This window comes from Apteryx mantelli, chromosome 1 (assembly GCF_036417845.1).
Source record: "Apteryx mantelli isolate bAptMan1 chromosome 1, bAptMan1.hap1, whole genome shotgun sequence".
Classification (NCBI taxonomy): Eukaryota; Metazoa; Chordata; class Aves; order Apterygiformes; family Apterygidae; genus Apteryx; species Apteryx mantelli.
Window position 1 is genome coordinate 193759148 of NC_089978.1, and position 21417 is coordinate 193780564.

General features: G+C 35.2%; 1 protein-coding gene across 5 annotated transcripts in view; it reads left to right on the plus strand.

The window, feature by feature from the left end:
• Window positions 1-9976, plus strand: part of MDFIC (MyoD family inhibitor domain containing) — a 54084-nt gene extending 44108 nt beyond the window's left edge. For 4 of the 5 annotated variants that reach the window (XM_067314965.1, XM_067314961.1, XM_013947706.2 and 1 more), the window contains one exon: window positions 6353-9976. In XM_067314965.1, the coding sequence (XP_067171066.1) occupies window positions 6353-6600 (248 nt within the window). In that variant the 3' untranslated portion in view covers window positions 6601-9976. Of the gene's footprint in view, window positions 1-4591; window positions 4642-6352 lie in introns of all 5 variants that reach the window. The other variant, XM_067314975.1, reaches the window with a different exon arrangement.
• Window positions 9977-21417: the final 11441 nt, after the last annotated feature.

Consider the following 21417-nt stretch of genomic DNA (forward strand, 5'->3'; position numbering starts at 1 on the left):
AGCATAGAAGTGGTGGGCAGCTTGGCTCATGCTGCTGACTACATTAATCTATTAGAGTATCCGAAGTGATATTGATGTCTTAACTGAAGAGAAAACAAATCCCTCAAATAACCTTTGTGTTGAACCAGGGTCTTAAGAAGCAATATGTGCACATATATATGAAAAGTAGAGAGTATTTTTCTTAACAGTATAACTGACCTCCACTTGAAGTACCAAAGAGTCTTACTTGGGTTTACATTACTTTATATATACTGAAAAATAGGTAGTTTTCAGTCAACTTTTATTTTAGATTTGGGGTATATGATTTTGCATAGGATATGCAGTGATGAGCAGTGGGAATGAAAGCTACAGATTCAATGGAAGCCTTAGGTATTTTAAACTGGCATTTTTCTTAGTATTTCTGTATGTTTTAAACAGGATCATTTTCTCCTCAGGTTATATCTGTATTAAGAGTTTAGAATACAGGAGCTAATGAAAGTTTCCTTTCATTTTACAATGTAATTTACCAGTTCAGACACCCTTTTAATTTTCTTGATCAAGAGAAATGATTCTTTTGAATTTTAAAATGTTTAAATATCATGTATCTTATGATTTATAATCTTATTTTCCCCCATCTTTATGTAGCTCTGTTATTTAGGGATAACTACAGTACATGTGACATGCCAGTTTGTTCCTTCTGGATTTCGCATTTCTACTCCCGAATTCTGCTGGGCATAGTGACTTTTTAAGGGGGACGAGTAGCAGAGAGGCTGCGCACCAATTACTTATCACAGGAAACTGTGCAGTGACTGCCTGCATGCTGCAGCTCTGTGGGTTTACACCACGCCTCTATTTAACGTATACTTTTTAGAAACTTCTGCTCAGCTGGCATCTCTTCAGCTCGTGCCCTGTTTGTGGTCAGCGGCGTCTCCAGGCCGGCTCCTGCTGTCTGCAGGGGGCCTGCGGCGCCTGCCGAGACTTCTGTTCATCGCTCCGCGTGGGCCGGGAGTAAACCCCTGCTGCGGACCTGGACTGCCACTTTGATTGCAGTTTTGCCCTTTTTGATTCTTGCTGTGAGACAGCAGAGTACCTGGAGATTTGTTTGGAGTTGTCTGAACTCTGTGAATATAGTTAGTAAAAAGCTGACCAAGGTCAGCGTTCTGTAAGTGAGCTTATTTACCATTATAGACATGGAAACCTTTTATCATATGTGACCTGCCTGCCTGGCATGAAAGCTTATTGGGTCAGTTTGTGACAGGTTAGTGTCAAATATTACAAAAGCAGCACAGATCAGCCTGCATGTGTGTTTTCTGTACATTTTGCAGTTTAACTTTTGCTGATCTTGTGCAGTTTAGATGGTCAGATGATAGTTCTCTTAAAATCTGTTTCGTAAGTAGAGCTGCACGTTCTTACAAAAAATGAAGGGGAGGTGATAAAAGGGAAGTTGAACTAAAAGAAATATATATTTCTGGATTTAAAAGCAATTAGACATGACAGTAATGCCTGTGTGCAAAGGTATTAGAAATAAAAAATTCTGAGCAAGTGCAGATGTTTCAAGACATTTTCATGTATAAAAATTAAATTCATGTTGTTTGGTTGTTATATTCTTTTCCTTTAACGAGCATTGCTATTATAACTGAAAGTAGATATATTGTGAGACCCTTTGGGCTTTGAATAACAGTGGATAAACAGTTTTAAGGGCTTTTAAGCTATTTCTTGGGTTGTCTGAGGTATCATTTACAACCCAGTTAAAGTAGATGTTATATGTGCCTTTTACACTCTTTGGTTAAATCAGCACAAAGTAGCTGAATGTGCGCATATGATCTAAGCAACAAAACTTGGATGCATTTGTTGGGTTGCTGTTTGCCTTGGCATTGTCTAACAGTTTTCAGAAAATTCCCTAACATATCTTTAACTTTTGGGCAAGTTCCAAAGGACTAAGGAAACAGCTTTACTTATACTGGTATTTAAAAATGCTAAATGGAATGACCCTTTTAACTTCAGGGTGGCAAGTCTAACTTTCATCCCAGGCAAAACAAAAGGATAATTGAAGATGAGCTTGCATGTCTGAAAGCTTATCTCTTTTTTCCCCACCTATAAGTTGAAATCACAAATGCAGTTGATTAAAGAACTAGCCCAGACACACTCTTTTGTTTTATGTATACAAAATGCTCCTCTGTAAAGTGTAACTGACCACATTTTCATTTTTGTGTTGAAAGTATTGAAAAGCAATGGAAATTTGAGACTGTATGGTGTAGTGTGGAAGTCCTGAGGAAAGGAACTGCGAAGATGAAGGCTTTTCTTCTTTAACGGTGGGCTTCTGTAATGAGACATGGGATGATTTCTTCTCTTTATGTGAACATACTCAAGTGAAAATTTAAACCTCAAAAAACTTGGAAGATAACTATTTATCCACGGTTATGCATCATGAATGTCAAGGCAGACAGAGTTTTGTTCTTGGTAAAAGGACACCCCCAGTCCTTAATTGCATTAGTATATCTAATAGGAAATGAAGAACTATTGCTGTAGTCTCTCTTCAGATGCCTTAGTGTATTTAGGAAACCTTTAATTCAGACCAAAAAAGGTAGAAGTAAAGAAATAGATACTTTTAAGCTAGCCTCTGTTTAATGTAAATACAGGTACTAAGTTGTAACTGATACTGTATATTATTTCACCAGCAAAAAAGACTAGAATGTTTTCAGTTTCGAAAAAATGGTCTCAGAAATTAAGATCACTGAATTTACTTTTTTTTCCATATCTATCCCAAATATATAAATTAAGTTTAGGTCCAGTTGGATTAGTGTGTTCTACTACTCACTCACCTGCAAAGTCAATTAGGATTTTAATGTGGTAAGGTCAAAGAGCAGAAGTTAACTACAATGAAAACTACGTTGGCAATTTTTTAAGTATAGTCCTTATTTTTAACATGTTAGAATTGTTTTGAAAAATAAAATAATCAGTAATTTAAAATAGTCTCTTTGGTCTTGGAACCAGTGAAGTATTATTAGAAAGTAGAATGTATTTTAGCAGTCTCCAACATGGTACTGAAAAACCTGACATTATCTTGTTTGGAGTCAGTTTTATGTAGTAACTTCTCCATGGCTGGATTTCACTGAACATGGCACCCTAAAACAGCAACCAAAGGAAGTACTTTTTTTAGAGTATGAGTATGGGTATCCTTCTCACCGGAGAAGGGTATGTGAGTTTTCTTTAGCATGTTGATTTGCTGTAAGACCTTAAGGTTTCTTACTGCCTTTACAGAAACAACTGTTGCTGTATCTTTTACTTTTCCTTATAATTGCATCTGTAGATAAGAAGTTAAGAAGTAGGAGTAATACATGGAAGAAATTATTCTTCTACCCATTTATTTTGTCCAGTATGTATTCCAAATCTTCAGAGTCACAATTCTGAATTCAGCAGATTAGGTAGGGTTAGGTAAAAGCATGCTTTCTATGCATTGAATAATTTCTGCCTGGCTAACTATTAAAATCCATTAACATGAAAAAAATAAAAGCATGATTATTTCAGGTATGTCCTTGAATTACGGATCAGAGTTTGAGTTCATTGTATGAATGAGTCATTGAAAGAATGAAGAGAGCAGTAAAGGGCATCTCAACTTTATGTAAAGTGTTTATGTATTTTAAGTAAAATTCATGGGGAAAAAATGTTATGTAAAGATTTTCTGAGTGGAAAATGAGTTTTTGCAATCCAGATGGAAGCAAATCAGAATAAACAGTAGGTAAATAAATCCTTTCAGTATTTCAGTCAGTGAAAAAGAGATGGAAAGAAAGAACCTCCAAGTATCAATTTAGTATAAAGGTTTGTAGATTTGGGGGAAAAGTTTTTTGTGTGACCAGAAAGTACTTTCTGAGTGCAGTCTCTTGTTTAACCTATAAATTGTGTCCCTTGCCCATCAATATATATATGTATTTTATAGTTTCTGTGAGTGTTTATTTCGCTCCCCTGTAATTTTACATAACCCTGCATGAGGCAGGCAAGATTTTGTTATTTTCATTACTGATCATCATAAAGTTTTTTTATGATGTTTTGTTTAAGAAGACATTCATAGAACAAATTTTGTTTACATTTTGTATTTTATTTTTATTTTTTATTTTTTAATTTATTTTTATTTTATTTATTTATGTTTTATTTTTTTAGCATCTTTCAGCAACTTCTTTTAAAGATGCAAAATAGAAAAAAACTCAGTTTCTGAAATATGAAGGCTTCTTAGATACAACTCTTAGCTTCTTTATCTTTTTCCTTCATATTAAAAGAAAATCTGAAAGGAGATTGTACCTGAACAAATTTAACACCATCTCCATGACAACCAACTAATTAATTGCTATCAGTCTGGCTTTGGTCCTCTTCAGTGAACTGATACTCCCTAGCTTTATTTCACATATCTTCTGGGCTTTCGATGAAGGTCATTTATATAGCTGCAGTTCTTGTTCAGAAGAAGCTGCCTTTTAACACAGGCAACTACTTTCTTTAAAAACAGCTCAATCTTATCTGTGTTTTCCTCTCACAGTTTTGCTTCTTGCCCAGTGATATGGAGTTTGAGGGTTATTTCTTCTTGGTTTTCCTGTTGTTTCCATTTTTTTTTTTCTTTCAGGCATATGTTTTCATTATGTATATGATGACTGTGACTACACTGCAGTACAGGTATTCCCGACCTATGTATGACTCTAACTAGCATGGTAACTAGGAGAAATCAATCTGCAGCATGATGGAGCTTAGTGTGGGCTAAGAGCTCAAGTAGTTACTTTGCTTCCTGGGACAGATTTTGCAAACACTGTTGAACTGTGTGCTTCTGTCACGGCATTGCTGTGAGTATCCATGCTTGCTAGTGTCAAGTCAGCACTAATGCTACCATACCATGCAGTCAGAATTTCTACAGTGCTAGATGTACTTTGCGTCAACCAAGATATCTGCCAAGCTTATTCCATCAGTTTTAGTATAATAAAAACATTTAGAAAGCTTGGTAATTGCATTACTACTGCAGCTAATTGCAGGCTTTCCCCTCCAGTAACAGTCTCCAGCCTGTGAATTGTAGGAACATAACATTGATACTTGGTCAGATGAAACATCCATATAGCTCAATATTCTGCCTCATAGTGGCTTCTCATAACAGGTAGCTAAGACAGAGTGTAGGGACAGGGAGAGGATGTGATGAGGCAAAGTCTCATCCCAGAACCCCATTCTGAGGCATGTTCACCTGAGATGATTTTCTCAATCTTTGACAATTTGTGGCTAAAGGAATTCAAGTCTTGCAAGCAGTAAAAACAAGAATGAAAACTGAGGCTAAGAAAGAACTATATTCTCTAACCTGAAGATTTTGTGCTTTTTTAAGTTTTCATTTTATTTCTGGACTGTTCAAGTAGTGAACAGAGTATATGTTCTCACAAATTAAATATGCTTTATATGTATTATGTGCTTACTATATGTGGACACTAAAAACAGTTGAGTATAACCCTCACTCCTGCAATTTTCTTTTCACTGGCCCATGTTTAGTTCTGGTGTTTCTTTTCCTAACATGTCTTGTGGACATATTAATTGTTTGAAGTTATTCGATATATTTATTGTTTGGGTGCCATGTTTTTTGTTGACAATTTGTAGGATACCTCCTCAATTCCTTAATATAGTTTAGTAGTACTTATGACAGATGGAATCAGGTGTAGGTATAAACTCTGCTGAAGCTTGATGTTAATACATAAAAAGGATTACCAAGATATTTGTGTGGAAAAGCAAAAGAAAAATATGTATTTCAATCGAATATTTCATATATTGTTGAAAGTACAGAAATACATATACTGTTATACTGTTTTTAAGGTGTGCATAATACTGTAAAGAAAGCAAAAATGTTGTGTTGTGGTAACTCCCTTGTTTTTCTTCATAATCATCAAGCCAGCAAAACAATTTTGAAAAGGCAAGATGCACTGGGAGAGGCTGGAGATTGTTTTAGATAGTTTTATTCATAAGCTAGAACTTTGTTTCTCTTATGGGTCTGCCTGAGGGGGTTACAACTGAAGATAATAATGTTGATATTTTACTTAATAAATTATAGACTGGAGAAGGGGATCTAAGTGGACATTTAGTATTTGGGGGTTGCATGAAGTCAAGAGTGATGAAAGGAAACTTGCACTGAAGCTGATACTGAACTGGAGACAAGTTAGGCTGAATTTTGTTCCATTAGCGAGCTTGAAGATGAGAAACATGGTCTTTATGGAGTCACGTAATGTCTACTTGGAATCATTGTCTTTCATATACTACTTATTTGACATTGTGATACATTTGTATTTAGAACGACATAATAATTTTTTTTCTTTTTTTCTTTGTTAACATGTGACATTCTACTGACCTGGTATGTATGAAGATTGCTGTGTTCACTGTATCCTGGCTTGCTTGTTCTGTGAATTTCTCACCCTCTGTAATATTGTTCTGGGACAAGCATCCTGTGGCATCTGCACATCGGAGGCCTGCTGTTGTTGCTGCGGGGATGAGATGGGGGATGACTGTAACTGCCCATGTGATATGGACTGTGGCATAATGGACGCATGTTGTGAATCTTCAGATTGTTTGGAGATCTGCATGGAATGCTGTGGGATTTGCTTCCCATCATGAAATATTTATCCCTTTTTATTTTATTCTGTTAAAAACTGGAGAGCTTTTCTTTAAATGCTTTTGAAGAAAGACAAGGTAACATTCTCACACAACCAACTGGTATTGCACTGTTAGTTCCTATATATAAATTTTTTTTTTTTAAAAGCAATCCCTGAAACTTGTATTCTAACATAAATTGTATAGTTTTGTATGTGAAACTCAAGCTACATTCCAGCTTCCTTTTGGCTTTGCAAATGGGAGAGTTTACTGCAACTGAATTATAGGCCTGATACTGCAGGTTGTATGAGGGCAAAATTGCCATTTGAATTTAGTGACAGGTTTTGGTCAGAGAAAAGACTGCAGGGCGAAGCCTTAAGTATTTGCCTTTGCCTACTTTAATGCTTAAACGCTCAAATGCCTCCATACATAACATACCCTTAGAGGAGTTCTTAAAAGCAAAATGTCTTTATTTCAATCTCTGTGGGTTGAAAGTAATCTTGTTCTTTAGTTTTAAACTTAATTGAAAAGTCTGCAACAGGAATCTACAGTTTGTTTTGCTACAGAGGTCACAGCAGAAATATTTCTTTTGTTTCATATTTCCCATAGGTTTGAGAGGGATTCCTGGTATTTTCCGTAGTTAATACTGATAATAGGTGAAGATCTGGATAATTAAAGTCACTCTGAGTTTTGCCACCTATTACAGTACCAAGATTTCATTGAGACAAGACAGAATAGAGAACTTACTTACATTTTGCTTCAGTATTACTTGAAATGTTTGTTTTTAGAAAGATACTTTGGAAATCTGGGTGGACATAAAATATATCCATGCATTTGGACTAACAAACCCTTCAAAATTTGGCTATAAAAGGGAAATTATTAAAAATTAACTCAAGATGCTAAAGCTGTGTATTAGTGGCCCTGTCAATTTTTGTGACTTTACAGCCAGTATCACCTAACTTAATATTTTGTTCTTCACTGTGTAAAAAATATCCATAGAGGATGGCAGAAATTAAACAGGATGTAACAACCAAATTAAGTTGACTAATCAAGGAATTCTGTCATCAAATACAAAAAGTAAATGTAAAAATGTTTATTCTCAAACACTTCCTTTAAGTGTTATTTTTAAATAACTACTTTGAAAGGTTATTTTAAAATGTTTGATATCCTTTTAAATTAGAAGGAATATGGTAATATGTTTAAAATATATATTTAGGATTCAGTGGGCATATTTTTCCCTATGATACCATTACAGATTTTCTCAGAAAATATCTTTTTTGTCATTGTAATTGGGAGATGAATCTGATCCAACACACAGAGGTTTATGGCGTTCCCAGACTTAGGGAAAAATGGCACCCATTTTCTTTACCATTTGCTAGTTTCTCCCCTCCATCTCTGTAGCTCATTAACTTTTCTGTGTAAACCACCTGTATGTCTTAATCTCACATACTTAAACTTTGCTATCTACACTCCAGATTTCCCATTTATAGATTGTTGGATCTAGTAAATGCAGGCCTTGTTACAAGAGTCATTGATAGCTAATACTATATCCCTGTTAAGTGAATTGACCATAAGTGTTTCTTTCCACTGTAGTGAATTCAGTTTATATAAATGTGACAAACTAAAGATCACAGGAATGTGAAGCTAAGTCAACATAATGTCTGTTATTAACCAAAAGCTTCTTCCTATGAACACTGACTAGTAGTGCTAACTACTGCAAGTTACCACTGAAGGTAAAATAGCTGTATCCTCAACTATGCTAGGGAGCTGGGAGGTGGTACATTTTGCGTTAGCATCTGCAATATTGTGGTATACTCTAATGCAATGCAGATTTACTCAGAGGGAGTCTTATCTATTTTTTGATGGTTACTACAAGACGTGATTCTTATCATGTTGTTGTTGTTGTTGTTGTTGTTGTTGTTGTTTTCCTACTTACTGGGCCAGATTCCGATCTCTCAGTTACATAAACTAAGTGCATTTTCATTAATGGCAGGATTTGCCATTGGTTAAGCTTGAGATAGAGAGCACAAAGATATTATGGTAATAGGCACACTAATAAGGAATGATATAGTTAAACTGATAAATTCACTGAGCTCAGAATCAGGCCCATGGGGCTCAATTAGGACTCCTAAAAGTCTGAACCACACTGGGAAGGGGGAAGGGTGCATTGGTTGAGTGGCAGTGCCTGGAGGCATTTTGCCTTTGTAAGGCATAATGCCTCTGGGGAAATTGGGGCCATCAGAGTGAGCACTGGGACTTGATGCACCTTGGAGAAAGTGTAGACAGTGCTTTGCCCAGTGTAGGTCTATGGATGCCACAGTGGTGGCTCTCCAGGGCTAGGTAGTCCTGTTAGCTCTCTTTCCTGGTGTCCCTCTCGCCACAGAGGTGACTTACAGCTGTGTCTTGTTCCAACTGTCCTTTTGGAGGCCGAGGAAAAGGACTTCCTGTCTCCCCTCCTTCTAGGACATCTGTGCCTCAGCAGTTCCAGTTTTGTGTTTGGAAAACTGCACATTTGTATTTCAAGCTTTTAGTGAATAGTGGATGTTAGTGAAGATTACTTTTAGCACAGGACAATATAGTATAAAAAAAGAAGATGTCAATCTAGGCAGTCCTTTTTCTTTGTAAAAGTTTGTCAATACAGTTTAGTATACACAAACCATTGTGTCTACTTACAGGAATCCAGATTTTTTTTTAATTGAAATTATGAAAACCAGGGAAATGTATTTACTATTAAACATTTCTTTGCAGTACTGTTAAACTAAATAAGAGCTCTGTTTCTGCATATATACATATGTACACAGACTCTCAATCTCTCTCTCTCTCTCTCACTCGCACACACTCACACTCACACACACACACAGGTATATTATTTCTTTTCCCACTTCATTTGTGAGATGCTAGGAAGTGAAAATATTGTGTTTATTAACCCTTATAGTGATTAGGAGTATCAAATTATTACAGACTTTATTAAAATAAAGTGTTGTGTGATTTGTTTGACATTTAAATATAATCTGCTACTATTTGTCATAGAAATATTAGCACTTTTGTAAAATGTATCTTTGTAGCAGAGCCTATTAGTATATAGTTTAAGGAGTTCCTTTCTATATTTTTATTCATAAATTCTGTTTTGTAATGTTCACTCTATAGCCAATCTTATAAGCACCTTGTGTAATTAAAACAAGCAGAATTAGAAAGAGACAAATGTGAAAATCTAGTTTAAATAAAATTAAAAATGAGAACTTGTCTATTTTATAAAAGTTCTTGTGAACTTGTACAGTGTTTCAGTATATAGTTCTGCAAACTGGCCCATTAAAAAATGGTAACTTGCTATTTGTATTTTATATTAACTAGAAGTGCTATTCTCAAACACTATTTTGAAATAAAGATCTTTATTTTGAAACTTTGGTATTTCTCTTCTTCTAGTCTTGCCCTGTTACTGTTTTGATTGATGATTTTGTGTCTTATTTGTGATTTTTCTGTTACAACATTTATTGAAGACTTCAGCCTTTGGGTGATTAGCACAGAGAGGGTGAGACGATATAGGTGAGTTGTCTTATGGGTGGAGCTATGCCACCTCAGGCATTGAATGTTGTGCTAGCATGAATCTCCACCATGTGGACTAACAGTAATAAGTTCATTATTAACAGGGAAGATTCATTCCTTAGTGTAGTTCTGTTATTTAGGTGGAATTCCAGTAATGATGAATTTTAATCAAAATGAAAGTTACTTTAATACACCTGCTGCTGTGGTCTTCAATTTATGAAGAAAAAAAAAACGCAACAAGCTGAACATAGAGTGTAGATAGTTTATAGTACTGCAATATACAGATAAAGGTGTAACGGGTTTTAATAAGACTGGAGGCTTATACACAGTACCATTATTTTAAATTAAGGTATGCTTTTTAAGTTTTTTTTAAACACAGATGCAGTACACCATTTCATTTGTGATTTAAGCAGAGATTTTTTTCGTGTTGGTTTAAGCTGAGTGTGAACAAGCTTGTATCTAAAACTGCAGGAACTGCTTTTTTACTGGTTCTTGCACTGCTTTTCCTCCATCTGTTTAAAAATTTCTAAGTATTTTACCATGCCTGTGTGTATATATATGCTCTTAGAGGATCTCAAGTAATTCTGATAACTGAGATCTTAGAGTCTCCTCTAGATGTTACACAGGTAATAGGCAGGTTTAAACTAACAAAATTCTGTGCTTGAGATTGTGTACCATGAAGTCTTGTCTTTGGGACTGTATACTAAAATTCTACTAGAAAATCGTTTGCATCAGAGAACTAACAAAAACATAGACAAATAACAACATTTGAGACTTACTGTAGGTATTCTAGCTAGTATACATAATATGTCAAGAAAAAAGTGGCATTTGGGGAGCTTTTCGATTGAATAGCAATTCTATTTTAACTACAGTACTCATGCTAAGAACTATTTGTTAAGTTTAGTGAATCATGACTTTTATAAAATGATATTCTGTATGAACAGCTTTTCTGAGCTGTTGGCTCATTTTATTAAAAATTTTCTTAATGAATCTTAATGATTGCCGTACTTGATGTGTGTTCTTGGAGAGCAATGCCAATTGTATTGATGTATTTTTACAGTAAAGCTCCTTTTGGCAGCAACTGTGTATCTTTCTGAAAGCCAACAGATACATCTGAAATCTTATCTTGGCCTCAAAATGTTTCAGTATTTGGGAAATACCTCTCTGGTATCTCCTCTCTCTCTCTCTCTCTATATATATATATATGTGAGTGTGTAAACCATCTGTTGAAGGCCTTCAGGCAGTGTTGAAGATGACAGTAGTGGCTTTAGAGTCCCATAGGAATTATGTTTTTTTCTTTTAACCTTCTAAAAGTTCCAGCAGTTCTTTTCACTTCCAAAGAGAACAGGGAATTTTAGCTCAATTTTGGCGTTAAGAAATTGGAAAATGTTCAGTAAAAATAATACCCTGCACCCCCTTTCAAGATGTGCTTTTTCATTGTGCTGAACCTACTTGAATATGAAGTTGATTATTTCTTACAAAATTCAACCTCTTGATCTAGCAGCTTCCTCATAAGCACTTGCTTACGGTATATACCAGTGATTTGGTGCTAGTGACATAAAAGGATAGTCTTTCTCTCCTTTATAAATCTTTAATATGAGGGGCTATTTCTACTATAGTTGGAAAGAGATAAGTTTCTCTAAATAATCATTTTGCAAGACAGGCAGATGTTGAATTTGAGTAAGTGATATTAATCTCTATATGGTTTTCAGTATATCAGTTCATGTCACTTGAGAATAATTTAGTAGGATGCTAAATACAATCCAGTTTGCCTCCTTTATGTATATACATTATAGCAGTTGTTAGTACATTACCTCTCAGTAGTCATAAAATACTGATGTCAGATGAAAGGGTGTGTACTACCTGTTATACCTTTAATAGTATCTTACGAATTTTTATTCTGATATGCATATGGTATTTTAACTGCTGAAATACTTCACTATAATGGCTCTTTATATGATCTCAGTAGGGTATGTGATTGGTGCCCAAGCACTGTACAATTCCTCTTCAATCAGTAGTGTAGGCTTCTGCAATTTGCCTCATCTCTGATTTGCACAAAGTGACCACACTGTGACTATGCTGTATTCCAACTTGCATGTGTTTCACACTACAATCATTTTCCACACTGACTGCCTTTGTTTGTTTAGCTTTATCTCCCATTTTTGTTTTGTTTTCTTTTGTTTTTCAAAGAAGAGAACAGTGATGGCTGTTATTACAGAGGTGTAGGACCCTGCCCAGATGTATGTCCTGTTGTAAGTTATTTCTTCTTTTCTATGTTCACTACTATATGCAACTCCTAATCATATAGACTTGTGAAAGTGATAAGTTTGGAACTTTGGAATATATCTAAGTAACTAACTCAACAGTGTTTTACTTTTGGAATATGTAAAGTTCAAAATATATAAAGTTCAAAATGTACTGATTCTTTAGAAGGCATGCAAAAGATATTTTGAAGGATTGGAGCCTCTGAACTTGTGCACTTCAGTTACTTTACATGTTTGTGTAAAATTGCAAGAGTAGCCAGCACTCTTACTACACTAGAATAACCTCTGAATGTAGAGTAATATAGTTGAAATCAATGACATTTCCCATTGAATAATGTTGTACCTCTTCACAGACGTACAATAAGAGTCTAGGGAGTCTGTGCTCTGAGTCCAGGTCTACTCAGGGGGGCAAAATGATCTTGCTTAAGATTTTTCACTATGCTACTATAGTTTCATTCAAAATAGAGAAACCCATCTTTATCCATTGTAATTTTTTTATAAAACAGAACTTCTGATATCTGTAGTGTCTCTGCAACTTTCCCTCATCACTACAGGGTAGCTAATGTTCCTGACTCCTTTATAAAGCACTTTGGAGATGCACGTGTTCTGTATTTACACAAAGCTTGCATTTATCAAGAATAGGCCAGTCTTGTTCATTTGAAATAAAGAACTGAAATTTCTCCAAGTTGAGATGGACTTTATAAAGTCTTGCAAACTGGCAATCTTTCATATAGTTCTCACAGACTGAGATCAGTACATTATTCTAAAATTAATAGATTGTACTGTGGAATATTTTATGCTAGCTTTTGGATTCTGTGCTGCTTTAAGTTACTGAAGACTAATAAGAATAAGCTTGCAAACAGAAATGTATTAAACAAATGGGTTTGCTTTCCTCCCTAGGAAATGTAACTCCATTTGTCTGTTTCTTGATGTGATGAGGAGACACCCTGATTACATATTTAATGTAGACTAACAGCAATGGCTTAGAATCCGCAATATCGTCAAGGTCGTTATGAGTACTGTGTGAAGGATAAAGAGAAACACTGTGCAAGGATTCCAGTACTGTTGAGAACTGCTCTCTCTGCATCAATAATTTGCTTTGCAACTACCAAGCTTTCATGGGGTTAAGTTTAAGAAAATTAAGGTATCCATGACAGAAATTTCATATTCAGTCTTGTTTCTTGAAAAAGAATAATTAGATGTATTTACACAATTACAAGGCAGTAAACTATTATACCAACTTAACTGTAACACATATTCTAGTAAAAGTACATTAAATGGCAATCCAAAAGCAATTTAGCTGCTGAAGGCATTATTTTCTATCTAATTATTCACAAATTAATGAATAAAATTAAATTCCAATCACTGAAAAAATGAAGCAATGGTGAGAATCAGAACTACAGATTAGTTAAAGCTATACAATGCGTAACAGAATTAAAGCTTTCTTTTATTCAAATTCAATGCTTAAAAAAGAACAAATCCATCATCTTGAAATTTGACTTGTAGCTTGACATTAAAAATAATATGAGTAGAATTTTCAGTGGGGTAAGCACAAAACTAGTTCAAGTAGTGTCACTCTCAATTAATGTACTCAGGTGGTGTGCCCATTAAAATTCCCACTTGTGGGTTCAGCTCTCTATGCAAATGGGGTCATTACCTGGAGAATTTAATTGGGTATGACACTGGGAGTAGGAATTTTCCTTTCAAAATAAAGCTACTTGCACACATTTTCACTAGAAATGTGATTGTTACATATACTTCATATTGTTTGGCTCTATAAATATTTACCAAAATTGAGAATGTCTTCACTTATTTATTTTTTTACAGGTGATTCGTAATACATCAAAATGATTTTTAACTTGTTCCATGTATTGCATATGCAAGTCTTGTTACAAAAACCTTTGGTGAAAATGTATTTTTTCATGTTGAAATTATATTTTTGTCATATCTCTTTTAAAGCTCATAGTAATTTTTATAGCATCTGTAACTAGAACTGTAATATTTTGATATGCACACATATGAAAACAGACTATATAATACTGAGTTTCTATCCCATGTATTTGTTTGGAAAGGAGAAAAATACGCTGCATTTCTGAGTAACACTAACTTGCAACTTCCATTGCAAGTTACTTTACAGAATCATTTGATAAGGCTGAAACTGAAATACATTAATTCCGAAATGCACACACTAATATTATGGAAACACAGAAATACATGGTTAGAAGGAACTTCCAGAGAACTTTCACAGTCTAAGCTGAAACAGTATCTAAAGGCATGTTCTTGAAAACCTTTGAGGAAAAGAATTCTGGACACTCCAGAGATAGCCTGCTCTAGTGCTTACAGCTAGAAAGCTTTTTTCTAGAATCACATTTAATCTTAATATTATTTTTGCAAGTAAGACTGATCTGTCCATGTTCTGTTCCCAGTGGATGTGTAGAACCAGTCACCATTCTCTTGTCATAACCTTTCATATATTTGAAGGCTGTGTGCTCCTGCCTAGTTTTCTCTTACCTTGTCCAAAGAATTACAGTGCAGCTTCTTCAACCTTTCTTCCTGAGCACAACATTCATTTCAGGCAATATGTGTGGTATGAATTGTGCTTCTTATTTCAAAGTTTCACAAGCCTCAGGAAAAAACTTGTGCAGGGGCTTCCTCTGGTGATGAGAAGTGTAGGTGTTGCACTCTGTATTGAAGTAAGGAATATATTCCTGTCTCTAACATGTATGGATGTCTGTGGCAAGAAATCTGACAGTACTTCAGCTGGACCTTAACTTTGGTAAAAGAAATAATTCAAAGAATCAACATTATGATTTTCTACATACAGCTCTTGACAGACTTTCATGAGCTTCGTAGAACACTGAAATTTCCAGGACAAAGACCTACAGTGTTGTCTCAGCAAAGGAACAGAGAAAATGAATCTACCATATCCTTCCAGCCTGTCCACATTTGTCACGTGTATTTTTGCTCAGTCTCAACATTCAGCTTCTTGCCATTTCTGTTCAGCAACCTTTTACTTGAGGGTGTATTTTAACATAAACAAGCTGCATTTCAAAAGACTAATGCTGCCTTACTGCTCTTTCAGTGTTCAAAAATAATGATTAAGAGAACTTGAGGAAAACTAATTCCATTCCCAGGCAAAACTATGGTAAGTTTGATCTGGAAGTAATGACATTAATTATGGAAAAAGTACTAATGCAGGTAAACGTAGTTTTTTGGGAAATACCTCTTTGTTATAATTCACTGATGAGATTAAAAGATTGGCTGATAGAAGTAGTTGTATACCCATAATTTACTTGAGATCTTAAAGTATCTGACTTTCAGCCCATGTGACATCCTGAATTGCAAGATTTGACTGTAATATGTGCAGATGTTGTAGACTGAAAACTGAGTAACTGATGGTCTCAAAAAGTAGTTGTCAAAGGGAAATCATTGTTGAATAGTGTAGCTGTAGAGAGGTTCTTGAGAAGCTAGTACTGTGCCTGACACTATCCTATGTTTTCATCAGTGATCTGAAACACTGCTAGTAGAATTTATAGATGGAACAGTAGTTGGCAGAACAGTAAATTAAATATATGCTTTGCTGGAAGGCACTTTATTTAGAGTTATCTGGATATGGTAAGCTGAGCTATTCTAAGAAAACATATTTCCATGCTTTGAAAGAGAAAGGAAGAATTTAGGATTTACTTTATAAAAAGAGGAATTATTTTAAATGCTTTGAAAAGACTTGAGGATCATGATGAAGAAGGAACTGAACAATGGTTTTCGGTTGAAATGCTGTGGCCTTTCATAGTGACCTTTAAATTTTTAAATGGGTATTGCAATGAATAGAAGCAGGGAAGAATGTGTGCTTAGGAAACCAGTTTCAGAACACTGTTTTCTGATGTTTGTGTTTTGAAAAACAGAAGGAGTCCAAAAAAGAACCATAAAATTGCTTTAAAAGGAGAAAATTGCAGAGCTTAATCTATTCAGTTTATCAAACAGAAGATTGAGATGTGACTTCATTACACTATACAGGTATCTTCACAGGAAAAAAATAACGCGTACTAAAACTTTTCTTATTCTACCAAAAAGATGGAAAAAGAGCTAAAAATCTAAAGGCACACAAGAATTGGCGTCCAGTTCCTTACCTGAATTTAACTGTGAAGGTAGTAATGAGTAGAAAAGCTACCAAAATCAGCACTGGATTATCCATCTCCTGATATTGTTAAATCAAAGCTGAATACCTTTCTGAAAGGTGTGCTTGCCTTTAAGTGTGTGTGTATGTATATACATGTAAATATGTTATATGTATAGAAAATAGAACTTTATCTATGTAATCAGTAAAAGGTGAATTGGGTGGAATTGAATTTCCTTTGATATTCAAGCAGTTAGATGAGGTAATATAGTAGCACATCATAAATTTGTTGTATAGCAGCACTGATAAATGTATTTTGATAATTTGAATGGATTTTGTAGAGTTCTTCAGAATTCCATTAAACCTTCATGGGCATAATATCTCTCTGTATTCTAGGTCTATAATAAAAGTAATCTTGATTATTTATAACACCTGTGTTCAGAGATATTCTGAAGAAAGGAAGCGGTTTCCTGCCCCATGGCTATAAGAGCAAGATATGTTTATCAGATAAAGCAGGGGACAGGCCCTAAGCATACAAGGTGGATTGCCCCTTTACCAACTTCCTGTAACAATTTCTACAATGTCTCTTTTTTTTGTTTTTGTTTTCCCCCTTTTCTTGCACTTGCTGGTGGGGACACAAGAAGTATCAGTATATATGCTTAATATATTGAAATAGACCTGAAAAGGTGCTTTTTCCTCTAGTGCATGATCACTGCAACACAAAGACATATGTCCCTTCTCACAGTGGCTGTCTGGGATAACAGGGTGATCACAGGTGTTTTCATTACCAATATTCAAATACGGAGAATGTAGGTTATAGTTCTGGACTAATAATTCAAATAAAGATTAATTTCTATTGCAAAAATATAAAACACATTAAATGTTAATTTCAAGGGCAAAGCTAAATTGAAGTCCCTAAGAAAATACTTTAAATTAGATGAATTACCTGTAATACAAACATCATAGATAAAAAGTGAATTTACTTAATATAAAAAGTTAATAAAATGGGCTGTGAAAAGAAGATGAGCAGCAGTGTTAAGATAAATAGTCCACTCACACTGAAATAAAGTGTGAAAATTCATATATTTTGTAGAAGTTTATTGAAAATTTGCAAGACAAAATACAGTCCAGTGTATTAAACAGAGGACCACTGGGGTTTGGGTGTTGTGAGCTGTCAGTAGGTTCATCATAACTATTACAAATCTACTCTGAAATATTTTAAGAGTAAAACTATGGAGCTAGAAGGTCCAGTGCCTATGGGTCCATAAAAGCAGTGAGTGAAAGATGACTCCTGGCTTTTTCGTGAGTTCTCCTTCCACACGGTGCCATGCAGGAAATTATAGAGAGGGTAGAAAGGTCAAGTGTGTGCAGACTTGCTGCGTATTTCACTTCCCTGCTCCTCAGTTAGAGGTTAGTACAATGCTGTGCTATATTGACTCAACAACAGTTTAGCATTCCCCTACTCCAGGAGAAAGTTAACTCGAAAACTATGCAATTAACTTTTTTTTTTTTCTCTCCTCAGGCTCTCCTTTGGTTCCGTGGTGTTTTGTGAGTGAGTCAAATGATAAAATGAACATTGACCTCTATGGAATTCATAAGTAGTTTGTTAGACTATATTTTGAAACATATGGGAATTTCTTCAATGACAAAAATATTTTCCCCCCTATTCTTGGGCTGGTTTCCTGAGAGAAGAGGGCTTAATGATCTACTGTGCTGTGTATGTTTGTATGTTTGTTCATCCGTTTTCCTGTTCCCCACCAATACATTTTAAGCCTGTTAGCCAATTTCAACCAAATGAAAAATGACAGCAACGACAAAAAAATTTGGAAGTTTCATAAACAAATATAACAAGATAAAGGAAAGGCCTATTATTACCCCACTGAGGAATAGTTTGCAGAATTTGCTCAACTCTTATAAACTGTTGCGGAAAAACCTAAAGTTGAAGCTCTCACACTTTATTAAACGTAAGGGCATCAAACTGAGAGACTCAAATCATACAAATGAAATGAAACAAGGTTTCATTAATTCCACTACTCATGGAACAAGTTGTTTTGTGTGATTTAAACATGATTTCCATAACTGTGAATAGTTTAAATTGCTTTAAAAATAAGTCCTACTTCTTTGTCTCCTGTTTTGTAATGCTTGTTTTTGGAATAGTTCTCCTTTAATGATTCAGTCCCCCCCACCAATAGCTTTCTGAATCTCTTGTTTCAGGGTAGCTTTCCAGTAGCAAACTAGAAATGGCTGAGAAGATTATCTGATAGGGACAAAGAAAAATATATATATCTCAAACTTCTAAAGAGTTCTGAAAGAAACTGTATTTTATTAGCAGATGTCCTTGTTTATTTTCTTTGTGCTAATAGCAGCTTTTGCCTCCAGACTAAATTTAAAAACTGAATCCCATATGTAATACTGAAACAACTTTTTGCAACAAAAAATTCCAAATGAAAAGATGCATATTATGCTGCATAATTACATTCCCAGTTAGCATTAATAAAGAAGTATTATATGTGTAATTTTTACAGCTAGAGGTAGCACTGTGGTTGTCACATATTACTGTACACATAGTCTGATTGTTGCAGAATAGACATCTGCCAGAAATGTTTCAGTTTAGCATGATGAATTTACCGTAACCCTGTCAAAAATCACATAGCAATGCCAAGGAATTGCTTTGAATATAGGTTGAAAAACAGAAATAAAAGTATTGAGAAAGGTTTTCAAATTCCCTCAGAATCCAGTCATTACCAACATTATGGCTGGGTGTGCAGGAATTCTACTGCTCCATGGGGGATTCCCCAGTAGTGAACATTACTTAGTCAGTGCAGTGAAAAAAAAGATCCTGTTGACTGAGGGTGATACAAGGAGGCCAGCAGCACTCCAGCACGGATTCTAGCGCACAAAGGGCATGCAATTTACACAAAAGTGCAAAGACCTTTTGAAGCACAATGAGCCTCCTTGAAGCCTTTTATAAAAATTAAAATGTGAAGTGCACGATTTGTGTTTTCAGCGAGGTCTTCTGTGGTGACTGTAACACAGATGCTTGATTTTGTACTAATTATGTATGAAACACTGTAGGCAGTGCTGCTTGGGTTAATATGCTTGTTGAATCCTTGTCTGAATTATTGGGGGCCCAACTCTGAGCTCAGATAAACAATAGAAGAGACAGGATCTGGGAAAGCACATACTGTCTAGAGGCTTAATGGTAATTCTCTAGGATCCTGACATTTCAAGAAACGGTGTATCAGGAAAGGTAAGTACTCCTTCTGCATCTTTGATAAAAGATTTTTCAGTGTGGTATGTCATTTAAATAAATATAGGATATCTCACTTTTTTCTCAGGTTAGACCTTTTTTATATTTTCAGTAGAGGCCAAAGATATTCCAGCATATTTCAAACAGAAGATAAGATATGATCCTGGGATGTAGCTCAAACAGGATGTATATTTTATAAAACTGTTATTTATGTGAAAGAACTACAGATATGCCTGTGCATCTGCATAGGCCCATTGTCTGCCTACGTGTATGAATATTTCCATATCCTTCAGGTAAACCCCAGAATCAAGGGTATCCTATCAATATGCAATCTCCTTTAAAGGACTTTTGAACCATAAGCAACTGAACTGACTGCTCACTTTTAGATATAATAGTTGTAAATGCTTGTTTTATGACATTAATATATTAAACAATAGACATACAAGTCACTTGTTCTATTATAGTATTCTATTGTTAAAATAATTTTTAACACTGTATATAAAAGTCTGACAAGAGAGTGGCAGTGTTTTATGGCATGAGAAGCTCCTGCCTTTGTTGATCTGCGTAAAAAAACTTCCACTATTGAATCCAATATTAAACAGAGGAGCCTGCATCTCTCCCTTCCTCTCCCTTCTCACAAATGCTCCCCAGAGTGCTTGGACAGATGGTGTATGCTCACCCCTCTATCAGGTGGTTTGAGGGCAAAAAAAACCAAAGCAAAACAAAAGAACAAAACAAAAACAAACCCATAAAACCTGCTGAAATAGCCTGGAAAATACGTTCAAAACAGCCAAAGGGAGGATTCCTTTCTTCTGTTGGAGAACTTTCTACTGATTTGGCCAGACTTTCTTTGTCCTTTCATTGGCAGCTGTAATTTTCCCCCCTTTTCCTCCACTTGTCCCTTCATATCAGCTTCACTCTTTGTCCTTACCTCTTACCTTTTTCTCCAGTTCTGTTTCTCTTAACTCTGTTGCTTCCTCCTTACCTTTGATTTAGCTAGTCCTCTCTAAAATAAATTAACCTTCTCCTCAAAAGTTTGGAACTGAGGTGAGATTCACTGCTATCACATTGCACATGCTGCTTTGTTATTAACATCCTTCCCCTCATCCTGTGTTTTTCTTGCAGGGACAATCTACTATTCTGTTTGCAGAATATCAGATGTACTGAAGACATTTTCTTGGTTGTTTATGATGCACTTTGGTAATAAACACAGTCAATAATTGTGTATCTCTTAGCAAATGTAAGTAGTAACTTTGTATCTCTGCCTGGTCTTCCAGCCAGCTTCCTGAGGGCACTGAAAACAAAATGAATAAAATCTAAAGCCATTTAAATTTTGTTAGCCACAGGATAATAGTTTATCTAGTTGTTAAGTTGCTAGAAATTTCAGACTATGTGAACCTGATAGTTGACTCCTCAGAAGTTGAGATCTTCTGGTACTTCTTCACAGACCAAACAGGTCTCGTGAACCAACATTATCAGTATTTTAAAATATAGTTTGTAGACACCAATGTGTCCATCTGCTCTAGAATAAACAGTTAAGTCCTGTTCTGTTCTGTTTTCCTGCAGTGTTTTTGGCAACGTAATGCCTGAATAACTTTCAAATAGGCATAATATACCACTTCCACCACATGAATTAATTCTGTACATTCAGTATGTTCTCTTTTCACAGC